This window comes from Dermacentor andersoni, chromosome 1, assembly GCF_023375885.2.
Source record: "Dermacentor andersoni chromosome 1, qqDerAnde1_hic_scaffold, whole genome shotgun sequence".
Classification (NCBI taxonomy): Eukaryota; Metazoa; Arthropoda; class Arachnida; order Ixodida; family Ixodidae; genus Dermacentor; species Dermacentor andersoni.
This window is the reverse complement of record NC_092814.1, coordinates 358691047-358705547: the sequence shown is the minus strand read 5'-3', so window position 1 is coordinate 358705547 and position 14501 is coordinate 358691047. Positions and strand designations below refer to the sequence as shown.

Below are 14501 nucleotides of genomic sequence, written 5' to 3'. Positions count from 1 at the left end.
TTCCGTCGCCGATTCTATCCGCTGGCTACCTTCATGAGCTGGCAACGTCGGGTGTTTTGGTCTCTGGCCTTGGCGACCGGCGCCTTTGACAATGCAGTGGAGTGAAGGCAGGTTTTCTACGCATTTTAACATGTGCGCCTAGCCTACCGCTTGACTGAAAACAAGAGGAAACTTCGAAGCACGTCAAACGCTTGGCCTCCTGGATCGTGGGGCGCTGAGCTTTAGCAACAGCGGAAAGCTGCGATTTCGAAAGACACGCGCAAATGCTGTGCACTGAGAGATGTTTTGCAGTGACAGAAAGTTGTACACGGCTTCAGAAAAACCGAATGCTTGCACGGAGCTTTCTCCCGCTTTGGTTATCACGATACTGCAAGAATTATATGAGCAATACCATTGTAGGGAAATGTAGCCGACACATGATTCTGAGCAGCATAACTAGTACTCAAAGTTCCATAAATAATCGAATTTTGTGACAACTGTGCCACACGCGTCATTACGTTAGCCATACAAGCATTACGACCATTTTTATGTGGATAACTGGGTGACAGACGCTGCGGTAGTGGAAAACACAAAAGAGCTCCAGAGGGTCGTACTTGTGCTTTGTTCTCTACACAATGCCAGTTCATGGCCCTTGAGTTTCACAGCGTTTGAAATGCGTCGCATCACGGACGCTGAACAAAGTGATGCTCATCCACAGGACAAGTGCCAGCTATGTTCAACTTCGACGTCCGTGCGCCTTCGCGCCTTGTTCGGTGTGTGTCCACAAAAGTGAGCGCATTCTGTGCAGCGTGGCATGACCGCAAGAGACGCTAGGTGGCAATGGGGGCTTTGCACTCGGCCGCGACGGCCCGTACGAGCGGGAACTTCGTGGCGCCGCACGAGCCGCGGAAGTCGTCGTCCCCGAGCGCCCACAGGGCGAAGCAGCTGGCGCCGTGGCGTCGCCGCGCGACGTGCACGATCCGGGCGAGCTGGGTGGCGTCGTGGTAGCCGACCCAGACGGAGCCACGGGAGGCGGCCGTGCCGTAGTGGCCCGCGTGAACCTTCGTCCAGTTGGCGGCGCAGAGCTCGTGGTAGGCGAGGCTGCCAGCTTGCCGGGAGTGGCGGCCCGCGGGGCCCAGTCCCCTCGCCGGTGCTCCGGGGGTCAGCGACGCCGAGGAGCTGGCGCGCACAAAGCTCAACCCCGACAATGGCAGAACCATGCAAGCCTTGTCGAACACGTCGCGGCCGGTCTCCGAGCGCGCGGCTTTGGGGAAGAGCGAGATGTCCTGCTCCGTGATCGGATACTCCGTGCGGTGGGGCCCGTGAGACCCGTACATGCGGAAGAGGAGAAAGTCTGCTATCGCGGCCAGACGTCGCACGTCGAACATCCTGCGGCGCCTCCTCTGGTCATGTGGCAGAAGAACCGCGAGCAGCTGCTCGTCAGTCAGTGCTCGCTTCACCTCCTGCACAAGCTCGGTCGCATCTCGCTGCTTAGCGGGCACCGGCCAGTTGATGACGGCGCCGTCAAGGTTTCGGTCGTGAAGCCAGCGCCGCAATTTGAGCCCGAAATCCCTGGCAATGTGGCGGTCTGAGGCTATGTCCTGGTAGGCACGCCAGTCATGGCGCGACCTTCCTACTGCGATGAGCAACTTGCTGGGCTGCCCAAATGCGGCGAACCGTTCAATTACACCCTGTCCCGCGTCGTGGCCCTCTAGGCTAAGCGTGAAGCCCCTCGAGTTTATGCCGACAGGGCTGTAGACCAGGTGAGTGCACAGACCCACCGGAATCTGGGACACGTCGAGGCTCGTGGTGGACGGATCTTCTTGCGTCGACTGGTTGAAGAAGCAGAACAGGTGATAATGCTGCTGCTTCTCCTCAGTTTCGGCTGCCTCGGGTGCATCGAACGACGCGCGGGTCGTCTTAGCGGTGCTACTCGTGGATGGAGCTGGTGGCGTCGAAGAAGGCACGTCTGCGAGCGCCTTCATCGGAGCAGCGGATGGGCACGGTGCGGCCTTCTGGTAAACGATAACGGGTGCCGGGGGATGTGCTGTGGTCCTCGCGTAGAACAGCATCCCCAGCAGGTACATGGCGAACAAGACAAAGATGCAAAAACTGACACGGGTCACATAGAGCATGGTATTGGCGTGGGCCATGTTGCCGCCTGCGATGCGGTCATCCTCGTCCGCTTGCGCGGACGGGGACCGCGGTGCGACTCGTGGCAACGGCGCCACGACTGCTGCTCCAGGTTCGGGGGCCAGCCACCTCTTCTTCCTCTTCGACTATCCCTGGAACATTTTGCAGGCGCTTCAGGAATCATGTTTACCAATGATATCCATCGCAGCCAACGGCTACAGCGCCTCTCTGCAGGAGGACGTGGAATTAATATGTATCGATGCCACACCAACGCGTCTTATTGATAGGCGCTGCTACACAATGAGAACTTATTTATTTCTAAGCGAAACTTAGTCCGAGCGAACGCTGTCTAAGCCACTCGATATTCTAGTCACTGCACAGTCCGAGTTACTACACTGTCGTAGTGAAGCTTGATGTCCAGTTGTGGTGCTCAGTGCAGATTACTGGATCCCTTAACGTGCTTTACGTAGTCCACCAGCATAGTTGTGTCGGGAGTTGGTCTTGCTGTTTAGCAGTGGTCCAGTTAGCCCAGATGTAGCTTAGGGAAAGCGGCTTGCAGGAATGACTTAGAATGGGGGGAGAGCGCTGTGTTCGACGCTCCCAGCAAGGATGGAGCGCCGTGCTGTACTTGTCCCATATCTGGCAGGCCAGCGAGCCCGGCCTGTTCTCAGTCTTGCCGTGCCTAAATGGCATACACGAACAACCTGCCGATGCCACGGAACTCTTTTAAAAGTTTTGATAGGCACATGCTTACCCTTGCCTAACAATTGATTTTAGGCATTGCTCTGTGCGAGTGATGTGCTTCGTCTGAAGTTTGATCTTTAACGTTTACCGAGATTGAAATATCTACGTGCGCATGCGCGCTTTGTAAGTGTAGTAGTACTTGCCTTTTTCAGGGGACTCCACGGCGTTACATGGTTGTCTCTATGCATGTGTGACGTGCCACTTTTTGATGACCCGTTGCGGTGGCGTAACGGCTTTGGCGTTGGGCTGCTAAGCCCAAGGACGCGGGTTCGCTAGTCCCGGCCGCGGCGGCCACATGTACATAAGGGCGAAATGCAAAAAAAAAAAAGGAAAACGCCCGTGTACCGTGCATTGGGTGCACGTTAAAGAACCCCAGCTATGGTAAAAAATAATCCGGGATGCCCCACTACGGCGTGCCCCATAATCATATCGTGGTTTTGGTACGAACAACCGAGAATTGGCTTGACTTGACCACTCTTTGATGAAGCGTAAACGAGCAAGAATTTACGTGCTGTGCATGGCACGTGCCCGACAGATGCAAGTGTTGCGCTGTACACGACGAGATCCAACTTGACTCACGGCATTTTTTTTTTCTTTTTCGCGTCGGATTCTCGCACTAGTTTATATCGACCTTTTTCCAGTCACGCTGTCAAGTCTTGAGTGCTGCCAATCAACGTCATAGACACCGTATACGCCGGGACACAAATACTGGTCGCTGCTGTGTTAACTATTGCTCGGAAGTTGAAGTTGAAGTTGAAATTTATTTGCATCATCACAATGCGGGAATGCTCGAGCAAAAAGTGAAAATCAATTCACTTGAGAAGCGCCCGAGCCCCCAATATACAAGGCATACAAAAAGGGGCGACAAATAACAAGGCATTTTAACTGTTTACCATTGCAGGTCAACCTCTAGTGTTATACAATGTAATATAATACGAACAGCTTGACAGTAACTATAAATACATAAAAATACTAACAGCAGCGGAAAAAGAGTACTGACATCATGGAATGAAGAACCCTCGCATGTTACGTATGCTGCACATTTCCACATGAATGTCCTTGAAAATTAGTCTGTTCAACAGAACTGCAAAGCTTTCTAATGTCAGTGTACTCTGCTTGACAAGGTAAAATTGTATGAATTCCGGTAGTCGGCAGCACGCCTATACCCCACTGCCATGTTTTGCCGGCGTTTGACCGATACCACCGTCCATGTGCACCAACAGAACCTGTTTTGCTAGCTGGAATTTCCCTTTCACAAAATTAGCCGGCACGCATTTGAAGGGATACATAACGATCCGCTTCTTGCTCGGTGCACCTGCGTGGATGTGACTCGAGCTTTGATACACAACGTCTTCACTACCGCTGTGACCAGTGCTTTCAACCATGGAGAAAGAAATTGAACAAGACGGGACACTAGGCGAAAACTAGCGTCAGCAAATACGTCACGCTATAGCGTTAATGCCTTACGCTAGCTGCCGCGAGCAACGAAAAAAAAAGAATGTGAAATGAAGTTAACAGACATTGTTTAATTTTTTTCCCAATAAATATAAAAAGATGTTTTGTGTATAAATGAACTTATGCTTTGCGACTTATCTTTCATTGCGTTACGTAGCAACAAGCTAACAGCACGCCAGAAGCACCAGATGCATGCGTCAAGCGCTAGACACGCCAACGCACCGAGCGAGGCCGCCTGCGCATGTGAAGTTCGCCTGTTCCGCAACCCGTTTCTTTTGGACGTAACCTGTTTGTTGGGCTCCCAGCGTATTCTTACGTTCCTTGTGCCCTTCGACACGGCGCCACTGCACTATTGGACTACGGCAAGGTGAGAAATTTTGTTTGACGGTCTACCACGCATTCGAGAGAAGTTTACGCTTACTTAAGGAAACCTAAAAAAATATGGGGTTCAACGTGCCGAAACCACATTCTGATTATGAGGCACGCCGTAGTGGGGGCCTCCGGAAATTTGGACCGCCTGTGGTTCTTTAACGTGCACCTAAATCTAAGTACACGGGTGTTTTCGCATTTCGCCCCCATCGAAATGCGGCCGCCGCGGCCGGGGTTCGATCCCGCGACGTCGTGCTCAGCAGCCCAACACCACAGCCACTGAGGAACCACGGTTAGTTTGACGGAACCTAGTTGGCTCAAAATAGCTAGGCGCAGTTAATCTGAGTTAATGACTCGTGCTGGGAGGTGCTCGCGACGCTTTCTGTGGGTCCCGCATTCTTGTAACGTATTTCGGTAGTTTTTGGGCACGTTCACCGCACCCGGCTTTGTGATGCAGTAAGCCAAAAGCAGCTCCGCCATGTGACGCAGTTAGTTTCGCGTCTACTGAACCTTACTGGGACAAGTTCGTGACGCTTTCTCTGTCCCACAACATTGTTGTAAATAATTTCGTTACTGTTTGGGATACTTTGTAGCATGCACGCCGCGACTGGCTTTGTGAAGCAGTTAGCGGAAAGCAGCTCGGCTGTGGTGACAAATTTGGCTTGTACTGAATCTTACTCGGACAAGTTCGCGACGCTTTCTCGGACCCCCAACATTATTATAATTTATTTCGTTACTTTTGGAGGTTATTTTGAGACACGCTCGTCGCTGTTGGCGTTGTGACGCAGTTAGCGAAAAGCAGCTCGGCCATGGTGACAACTTTAGCATGCACTGAATATTAGTGGGACATGTTTGTGACGCTTTTAATGGCCTCGCAACAACATATACCTTCTTTCAGTACTCACGCTTGTCGAAAACGCGACGAGCGATTGCCAAAACTGATAATGCGGGAGTGTGTTGCTTGCATCGTCGGAACGCGCTAAAGGTAACGCCGAGGAGCTTAAAAACCAGGAACTCGTAACTCAAAAATTCTGGCAGCTCAACGACTGAAAGCGGGGTTTGCACCCACGCAGTTGACTTCAGTGCGACTAGACGGCATTTCGCGAGCGTCTGTCAAGATTTCGCTGAGAGCCAGTGTTGTGGCCACCTCTGTGCACGTAGTGTACCATCGCGTCGGCTGATGCCAAGTTGTTTCGGAAACGCGCAGTCGCCCGTTATTTGTGCTCGTAAAATGCAGGAAATAAGGCCGCGGAATGGTGAAATGCTTGGAAATCGGATGTTTTCGTCATGTTTTATGCATGGTATTGTTTGGGATTAGTCGAGTATTTTCTACGCCATGTATGTAAAAGCGAATTGCCTTTGTTTCTAATGTCACCCATTCACCACTTTCGCACGTTTCGCCACTACACGCAGTATTCCTATAAAGTCTAAATACCAAAAGATTACAGGGTCTCTTAAGATCTCTCTCAAAAGGTGAACGGCGAAAGCCTACTCTTCTTCCTCTTATCATTGTCGCGAACTCTTTTCGCGTGTCACTGATCTCGGAGGCGTGCGGATGTTGGGAGAGATGGAGTCGGGAGACGCAGAGCAGCACAGCAAACAGATTTTAATTAATCCAAATTCAAAAAACTCAAAACAAAAACTCATGTAACTAAAACACCACGGAGAGACGCCAGCACCTGAGCCACCTACTCAACAGTGACTAAACATGTCCTTATTGCCGGCCACGTCAGTCCTTAGTGCTTTCTACGCGAAAGTCCGGCAACCCTAGCCTATGGCTGCGGACACAGAAAAGGATCGTTCTTGCACTTTTGACGTCGTACGCATCCTCCGAGTCCGATGCCTGTCGGCCCTTCCTCATCGCCAACGCCGTAGACGTTGCTGCCTTGATGTCGGCCAGTCCAGCCGTCCGTCTTTTGATGCCGGTGTCCCGAACTCCATCGGTGACGTGGCACTCCGGCCTCACTGGCTAAGCCGAACGCGGGGTTCCGCCGCTGCTTCTTCGAGTGCCGGCGAGACGACCCGGGGACTATCGTATGTGCTTGTCTGCCTCTGAAGGGGAATCCTTCCTGGAGTGCCCGGTACTGCCGTGAGAGGCTGCAGCAGGTCCAAGGAGCCTCGCTCGAACGTCGCCGAAGTGGACGGTCACACCCTGGATCGCAGCGGGACGGGCTTGACCGAACCTCCATGGCTCCCGTGGCCAGTTCGATGGCCCAGAGCCACGTCGATAATGCCAGCTCTGCGCCGCTTCTCTCCCGATCACAGCTCGGGTCATGCGCCTCGAGGGCTCTTGCTGTTGTTGTTGTTGTTGTCCTATGTGGCCGTGGCACATACCCACAGTGGGGGATTGGCCAAGAATCGGGCGGTTTAATAAGGTGCCTAAAGATAATAATGATAACAAGGGAGTTAACAATTTGGGCGTGTGAGCTTAAAAGTAAACGTTTTGTGTCTGGAGAAAAAAAAATAGATAATCAGATGAAAACCGGGTATAAGAAAATAATAATAATAATAACAATAATAATTAATAATAGGTAAGAAATAAAAGAAAGCTATGGTAGGGAGGGAGAACGATCAATCTAACATGGAAAACGATTGGTTTCAATTAGGTAATTTTGGATCGCCAAGCAAACATTTCTGTGGCTGAACCCAACAATGGAGGCTCCAAAAGATAGGATCACAGGCACTGATAAAGTTAGACCAATAGAGCGAAGCGGCATTTCGAGTAGTCGTTTTCTTATAATAGAAACACGTCTGCAAGACAACAAGAAATGGTCGTTTGTCTCCGCTTCGCCACAGAATGAGCATAATGGTGAGGGGACCAGACCAGACCTGTGGATGTAGAAGTTCAATGCAGGTATACGGCAGCGCAGCTTCGTGATGGACACTTCAATTTTCCGTGTTCGGCAAAAATCTCTGTTCCAAGGGTGCAGGAGATGTCCGTAATCCTCAGAGTTAGTAATTGCGGAGCCTGATACGGACTGTATAATGATACTCCTGCGAAATCTAGCTGCAGTAACATAAGCAGTCAAAGGGCCGCTAGGAAGAATCGGGCCACTTATCGATGCCTTGGCTAGAGAGTCTGCAATTTCATTAATGATTAGTCCTTTATGGCCAGGCACCCAAATCAAACGCACGCTTCTCAAGTAACCAGGTACCAATGATTGAAATGTCCTCATCACGCGAGAATCACTAGAAGCAGTAAGGGATGAGCACAATGATAAAGAATCAGTGACTATCACGGCTGACGTAATTGATGGTCCTAATTTGCGTAATGCCAGCACCACGGCCATGAATTCAGCTAAAAAAATCGGTATGAAATCTGGCAGCCGAAGAGAAAATGTCCAATCGAGAATCGGGGAAAATATTCCTACACCTGACTTTTCTTCACATTGTGAAGCATCTGTAGCAATGACAACGTTTGTTTGAAGGTATTTCAGGTGATCTTGTAATATACCGTCGAGAATACGGTGTGGAAGTAATTTTGCATTATTAGGAAAGATGTCATCACATTGAATATCCGTGGCAACAGCTCTGTCAGTAATAGGAAGTACATCGCATATGCGCACGCCCAAAGAGTCAAGTAATTGTTGCACGAATATAATTTGCGGTTTATGCAGTCACGGCCAGATGACACCAAAAAACAACGCAGGTTGTGAAATAAAGATTATTTGGGGATGACGCAGTGGTGATTCGTAAATCCTTAAGAACGTCTGCACCGTCAAAAGCCGGAACCTGCACGAAAGTAGCGGAACACGGGATTCTAGATAAAGAATAGAATTTGCAACAAATTTAGGAAGACCTAAACACAGACGTAATGCCTCTCTTTCTAAGAGGATTAGAGGACGGGACATGTAGGCTGGAGCTCCAGAGAAGAGCACGCAACCAAATTCTAATACAGGGCGAACGTACATACGATATATCATTAGGAGTGTATCTCTTCTCAATCCTATTCGACGACTGCTCAGCCTACGCAATATGCCAATTGCACGGGTACCTTTCCCAGTCAACAGATCTATGTGTGAGCGCCAGTTGAGAGAGGCGTTATAAATAATTCCGAGGTATTTAACAGATTCCACCTGTGGTATGTCTTGAAGGTGGTAAGACAATGAAATGTGCACTATGTCACGTATCGGAAAAACGAGAACAGCACATTTGCTGGCATTGAGTGTGAAGTAACTAGCATCTAACCACCTCTCCAGATCATAAAGGTAAGTTTGCAGTAGTTGGTATAGCGTGTGGATGTCGTTTGCAGATGCAAAAAACGCAATATCGTCTGCATAAACATAAGTAGTTATTTCTTGATGACAAGGTAGTGTGCTCATGAGAATATTAAAAAGTACCGGGGAAAGCACTGAGCCCTGCGGTACGCCTCTCGTTTGTTTGTGTTTAGAAGAAGAAACGCCGCTTTCGTAGCAATAGAATTCTCTTTCACCTAAGAATGACTGAATCCACGCTACTATATACCCAGGAACACCACAGGAAGTTAACCGATTGATCAATATAGTGTGCTCCACAGTGTCGTATGCTTTAGCGATATCGAGCGTCACTAAGGCAGCGTATTGCTTATGACATCGAGCGAGTTGTATTCGGCTTTCTAAGTCGACGTGGGCATGCCAGATGGAGCAGCCGGCCCTGAAACCAATCTGACAGGGACTAAGAATGGAATTATCATTAATAAATTTCATGATGCGACGGTGAAGAAGCCTCTCAATAAATTTTACTACGTTTGATGTAAGCGCAATAGGCCTAATGTTCTCCAATACATACCTTCCTTCTTGTTTCTTAAGCATCAATATTACCTTGGCAAGCTTCCAGTGCAACGGAATCCAAGCATATTTAATTGAATAATTCACCAGGTCTAAAAGAACGTTAGGTGATTCCTGTAACAATATTTTTAACATTGCATTTGTGACGCCATCAGGGCCAGGGGCTGAATTCGGTAAACATAGTGCAGTCTCATTTAGTTCAGCTAAGGAAATTGGAGTAAAGCCATCCCAAGGACCTAATGTAGAATGAATAGCCGGAAGCCTGGCCGTAAATCGATTTTCTAAGCCTTCGGCAATCTCTTCTAGGGAGGCGCTCAGTTCCTGCGGGGTGAAAACAATTGAATCTAATGTTAAGGGTGTTGGTAGCACCATTCTAGCACGAAGGAATGCAAATAAAGCACGCTTATTTTTTTAATTAGATAGATAATCGTAATGTCTAATATCGTATTCCTCTTTGGCTCTATTAACAGTAAGCTTAAATACACCAGCATGAAACTGATAATTTTTCCAATTTGTCGGGCACTGATTATGCAGAAGCATTTTCCAAGCGGCCTTTCTTTTTCTATAGTCCCGCGTACACTCATTATTCCACCAACGACAAGCGGTGCCTTTAGCCGAAGGGATGACAAATTCAGCTTGGTTCCGGGAATCCTCTAGAATTGAGCAAATGGTTGAAGCGATTTCCTTATCATTGGCATTGGCAAGTTTCGAAACGGCAGAACGCAAGAAAGTCTTAAATTTCGTATGGTCCATAAATGTGCATGCCTGGTATTCTAAAGATGTTATTGGACAATTGATTTTAAATGACACAGGAAGATGATCACTGTTGGTTGCTGATTCAACCGCTACCCACGACAAAACCTTGATGCCAGCGCTACAAAATGTCAAATCTAACACTGAACGGAAGGGTCCTCTGACAAACGTTACTTGTCCTGTGTTCTGACATGAAAGGTGGCTATCAATCGTCCACTCCCATAGTCGCTTACCGCACACATCTGTTTTTTGCCCCCACGACACGTGATGCGAATTGAAATCCCCTACAAACAAAATTTCTTTTCTACAGGCAGCCACAGCCCTATCAAGTTGACGTGTACTTTGCACGCCGCTGGGAAAATAAGCATTTATAATTGAAAATGGATGGCATCCTGGGAGGCATAAATCTATGACCAAAATTTTACAGTCGCAGTCCATGATTTGAAAAGAAATTTTTGCCTTGTGACAAATTTTACTGGAAACAAGTATCATTAATCCTCCACCTCGCGAGTCTCTATCTAATCGGAAGGACCGAAAACCTTTTAAATGAAAATTTTTCTCTGGTGAAAGCCACGTTTCCTGAAGAAGTAAGATATCTGGATTGAATTGAATAGATAGGCAAGATAAATCTGTTGAAGCTGAAAATATAGAACGACAGTTCCACTGCAGCACTTTCAACTGTCCAATGGTGTAGAACGCACAGCAGCGGCAACTGCCGCCTTTAGAATACTTTCTGTAAGCACAGGAGTTGGTTGACTCTTTTTTGATTTTGGTTTCATTGTTTTTGAAATTGGGGACCCCATACGTTTGGGAGCTCGAGTGTCAAGTTCCATGTCTGTGGCAATAACAGTGTCTGAATAAGAGGGCTCATCCTCGCGTGTTTGGACTACCGAAGTAGTGTCTGTGGAATATTCTGCAACTGTGGAAGGCGTCTCTACCTCGTTGCTAGGCGTTCGAGGTGTGGCGTTAGATACTGGGCACTGCATTGGTGTCTTATTGGACTGCAATATTTGCATCATGTGGCTGGAAATGATTTGTGCTAAGCAATCAGAGAGACTGGATATCAATTTGTCCATAGCTTTAGCCATTGCTTTTTCCACAGCAGAGTCAATTGCTTCTGAGAGGTTAAGATCCATGCTTGGAGTGTTGCGCGCTGTAACACCAGAGTATCCGAAGGCCCTGTCTTTGATAACTGAAATTGCATCTCTTCGGGAGCAACGACGGCGGTCGATTATTTCAAGAATTTGTATTTCTTGAGCGCGAGCTGAGCAGTTCGAATAGTCTGCTGGGTGTTCTCCCCCACAGAGGCACCACTTTTGAGATTGAGGAGAGCATTCACTTGAAGAATGACCATCCCCACAGGTGCGGCAACGCAAGCTAGACTTACATCCTCCTGCGCTGTGCCCGAATCTCCAACAATTCTTACACTAGACTGGACGTGACGCAAGCGGCTCTACACGGAACAGAAGAGGCCACACCTTTATTTCAGATGGACATGATGTGCCCACAAACGTTGCAATAACAGATTCTGTCGGAACCCTCTCGTTATTGGCCAGTCGATTGCAACGGTAGATGGCAATGACGCCTGCTGCGGTTAGCTTGTCCAGGGTTTCAGTAGGACTTAATCGGGAGTCTACGCCCCGTACAAGACCCTTGGTGCACGCAAGGTGAGGCGGAATAAAAGCACTCACCGGGGTGGAAGCGAATGAAGTGCATTTCAAGAGGTCTTCTACACAGGTCTGGTCGGGTGAACGACACACTGTACCTCCCCGTCCGAACGCTCGCACATCAGTGATGGTCTGGAAGTGGTTGGACGTGGCCTTAAGTGCCTTCTGGACAGCCTGTGGATTCGTGATCCTGATGGAACCTCCATTGGTAGGCACAAGCGCCACAGGAATGGTGCTGACGCCACTGCGAAAAAATAAATCTATGGGCAATTCATTAGGTGGCAGGGATGCTGACCAGGCGGATCGCGCCTGGCCAGGAGAACTGGTCGACATCAGCTCAAGACGGCTGACGCAAGGAATGCCAATCAACCAGGAACTAAAATGTGGTTATCGAGACACCTTAAACCACCCGATACTCAGCCAAAACACCACTGCAGGTCAACGAAACGGTCGCTCTGTCGAGGCCAGCAGGGACCAGGGACAACCGAAGGTCTCGAACGCTGGCTGCGGTAGCACGGTAGCACCACGGTAGCCCACGGTTGCACATCATCCACATCATCCTCTTCCTCTCTTTTTGCGCGCATGCCTCTTAATATGACATGGGTCCCCTTTTCAGGAGTTTTTTTCCAAAAAAGACTGCCTTCAGTCTGTTTTCTTAATGGCACATTTGACTCTCCAACTGTGACTTAGGTGCTTTTTCTTGCGTCGTGGTGGCTCAACACATCACCACACTAGCACGCATATTTCACCTCATGCACAGTTCACATCGTTTGCGATTTCATTGTTCCCACCACTTTACATGTGTATACTTGTTTGTCCGCGTTATACTCTTGATATTTCACCACTCCAAAGCCCTACTCGTGAAATCCGCACTACTACTATAGCTCGCACCGCACTTTTGTCCGTCTGGGGAGATCTGAAAACACTTCCTCGAACTTGTGAATCAACTCTCTTAACTTCTGTACTTGTATTGCCGCTAGGGCTTGGTTCAACCTAACCCTCTCTACCCCCAAGGTCTTCTCATCAATATAAGTGTGCACTTTCTCGTGGTCTTTCTCTTCGGGAATCACCATGCAAACTCTAGTCTTCTTGTTCTTCCCCTTTTCTATCTCCTTCCTCTCTTCATACTTTTTTTACACGTCCCTTAGCCACTGTCTTTTGGCATACATCACATGATTTCGCGTACCGTTTCCCGTCACTCTGCACCCAGATCCAAAAGAACCCTCCTGTGATTCTTTATAATGTGTCCTTTATTCCTTGGTGACCTGCCATTTCACTATAGTGCCTTATCTTCAGTACTCTGTCCCTCAGCTCCTTCGGGATCATCAGCTGTAGTACATCCCGACCTGAACTAAACACACACTTCCGGTACAATAAGTTATTCTTCTTTATAAACTCCACCACTATCCGGTTCCTTTTCCTTCGCACCAGTTTTCCTATCTTTAGTTCACACTTTCGTATTGACTCGTACTTGTTCCGTAATTCTTTAGGTTCTGCAGCTGTTACATTTAATCCCTTAATGGCTGAGACCTGCAAAGCTGTCAGAGGTTTGCTACCACTACTGCTTGCTCGTATTTGTACCGGAGTCGCTACATCTGTCTCTTGCATTCCCTATTTTTCCGCTTCTGAGCGTTCTTTCTCTTCCACGTCGTTCCCTTTCCTCCTCAAACTTGGGTCTGGGCCGTATGCCCTCCTTACTCCAGGTACATTTCGCACAATCAAATCATAAAGGGGATCATCCACACATCCAGCTGTGGCCAGTCTTGATAAAAAGGGTGTCGATATTTGAATACGTGCCTCTGGCAGATATTTAACGGACTTACCTACCAAGATTACTGGTTTAAAATACCCGGTCATGCTTTCTGGTGGCACTAGACTCCACCTTACTAAAATGGTATTGGCTTCCGTGTCTCTCAAGACCGTAGCTTTGCGTCCTTGTACCTCGCCTTCCACTACAGGCATGTCCTGCTCTATCTGTACATCCTCTCTTGACCACACGATACATGCCATCTTATCCACGGACCTAGTCCTGCATTCGTCTGCATTGTGACCTTTCTTTTGGCACAACTGGCAAAACACCACTGTTTCGTGACGATTACCTCTCACTCGGCAGTTCACCGCTACATGACCTAACCGGTTACGTATAAAACATCTCTGGGGTCCCCTTTGTCTACTACATTGCCCCTGGTTCTTCATTTCCCCTACTGCTGTCGTGTGCGCATCTGTGTCGTCCTTTCCCAAATTTCTCAATTCTTGTGCCTCTACAAACTGGTCTCCTTGTTTTGCCATCTGCTCCACAGTTTGTAGTTTTCTTTCTTTAAGGAATATCGCCAAACTGCTGCTACACCTGGCAAGAAATTGTTCACCAACGACTTTCTCGCGAACCCCTTCATACGTTTTGTCCGTCTCGGACAGCTCTACCCATCTCTCAAAATAATTTGTTAGACGACGCGCGAACTACTTGCCTGTTTCAGAATCTTCAGGCTTACATAACCTAAACTTCTCTCGGAACACTTCTGCAGTCAACCCGAATCCTTGCTATAAAGTTTTCTTCACCTTGTAGCGAAGTGACGCAGTCGTTCGATATCTGACGCATCAGCTCACCAGGGAGACGAAGATGAAGGGGGATGAGCTG

The 14501-nt window shown here is 48.5% G+C and overlaps 1 protein-coding gene across 1 annotated transcript; it reads right to left on the bottom strand.

Moving 5' to 3' along the window:
- Positions 1-505: 505 nt before the first annotated feature.
- LOC126516604 (chitinase-3-like protein 1) lies at positions 506-2308 on the bottom strand. The gene has a single exon (XM_050166723.2). The coding sequence runs from the start codon at positions 2130-2132 to the stop codon at positions 810-812; it is 1323 nt and encodes a 440-aa protein (XP_050022680.1). The 5' UTR covers positions 2133-2308; the 3' UTR covers positions 506-809.
- Positions 2309-14501: the final 12193 nt, after the last annotated feature.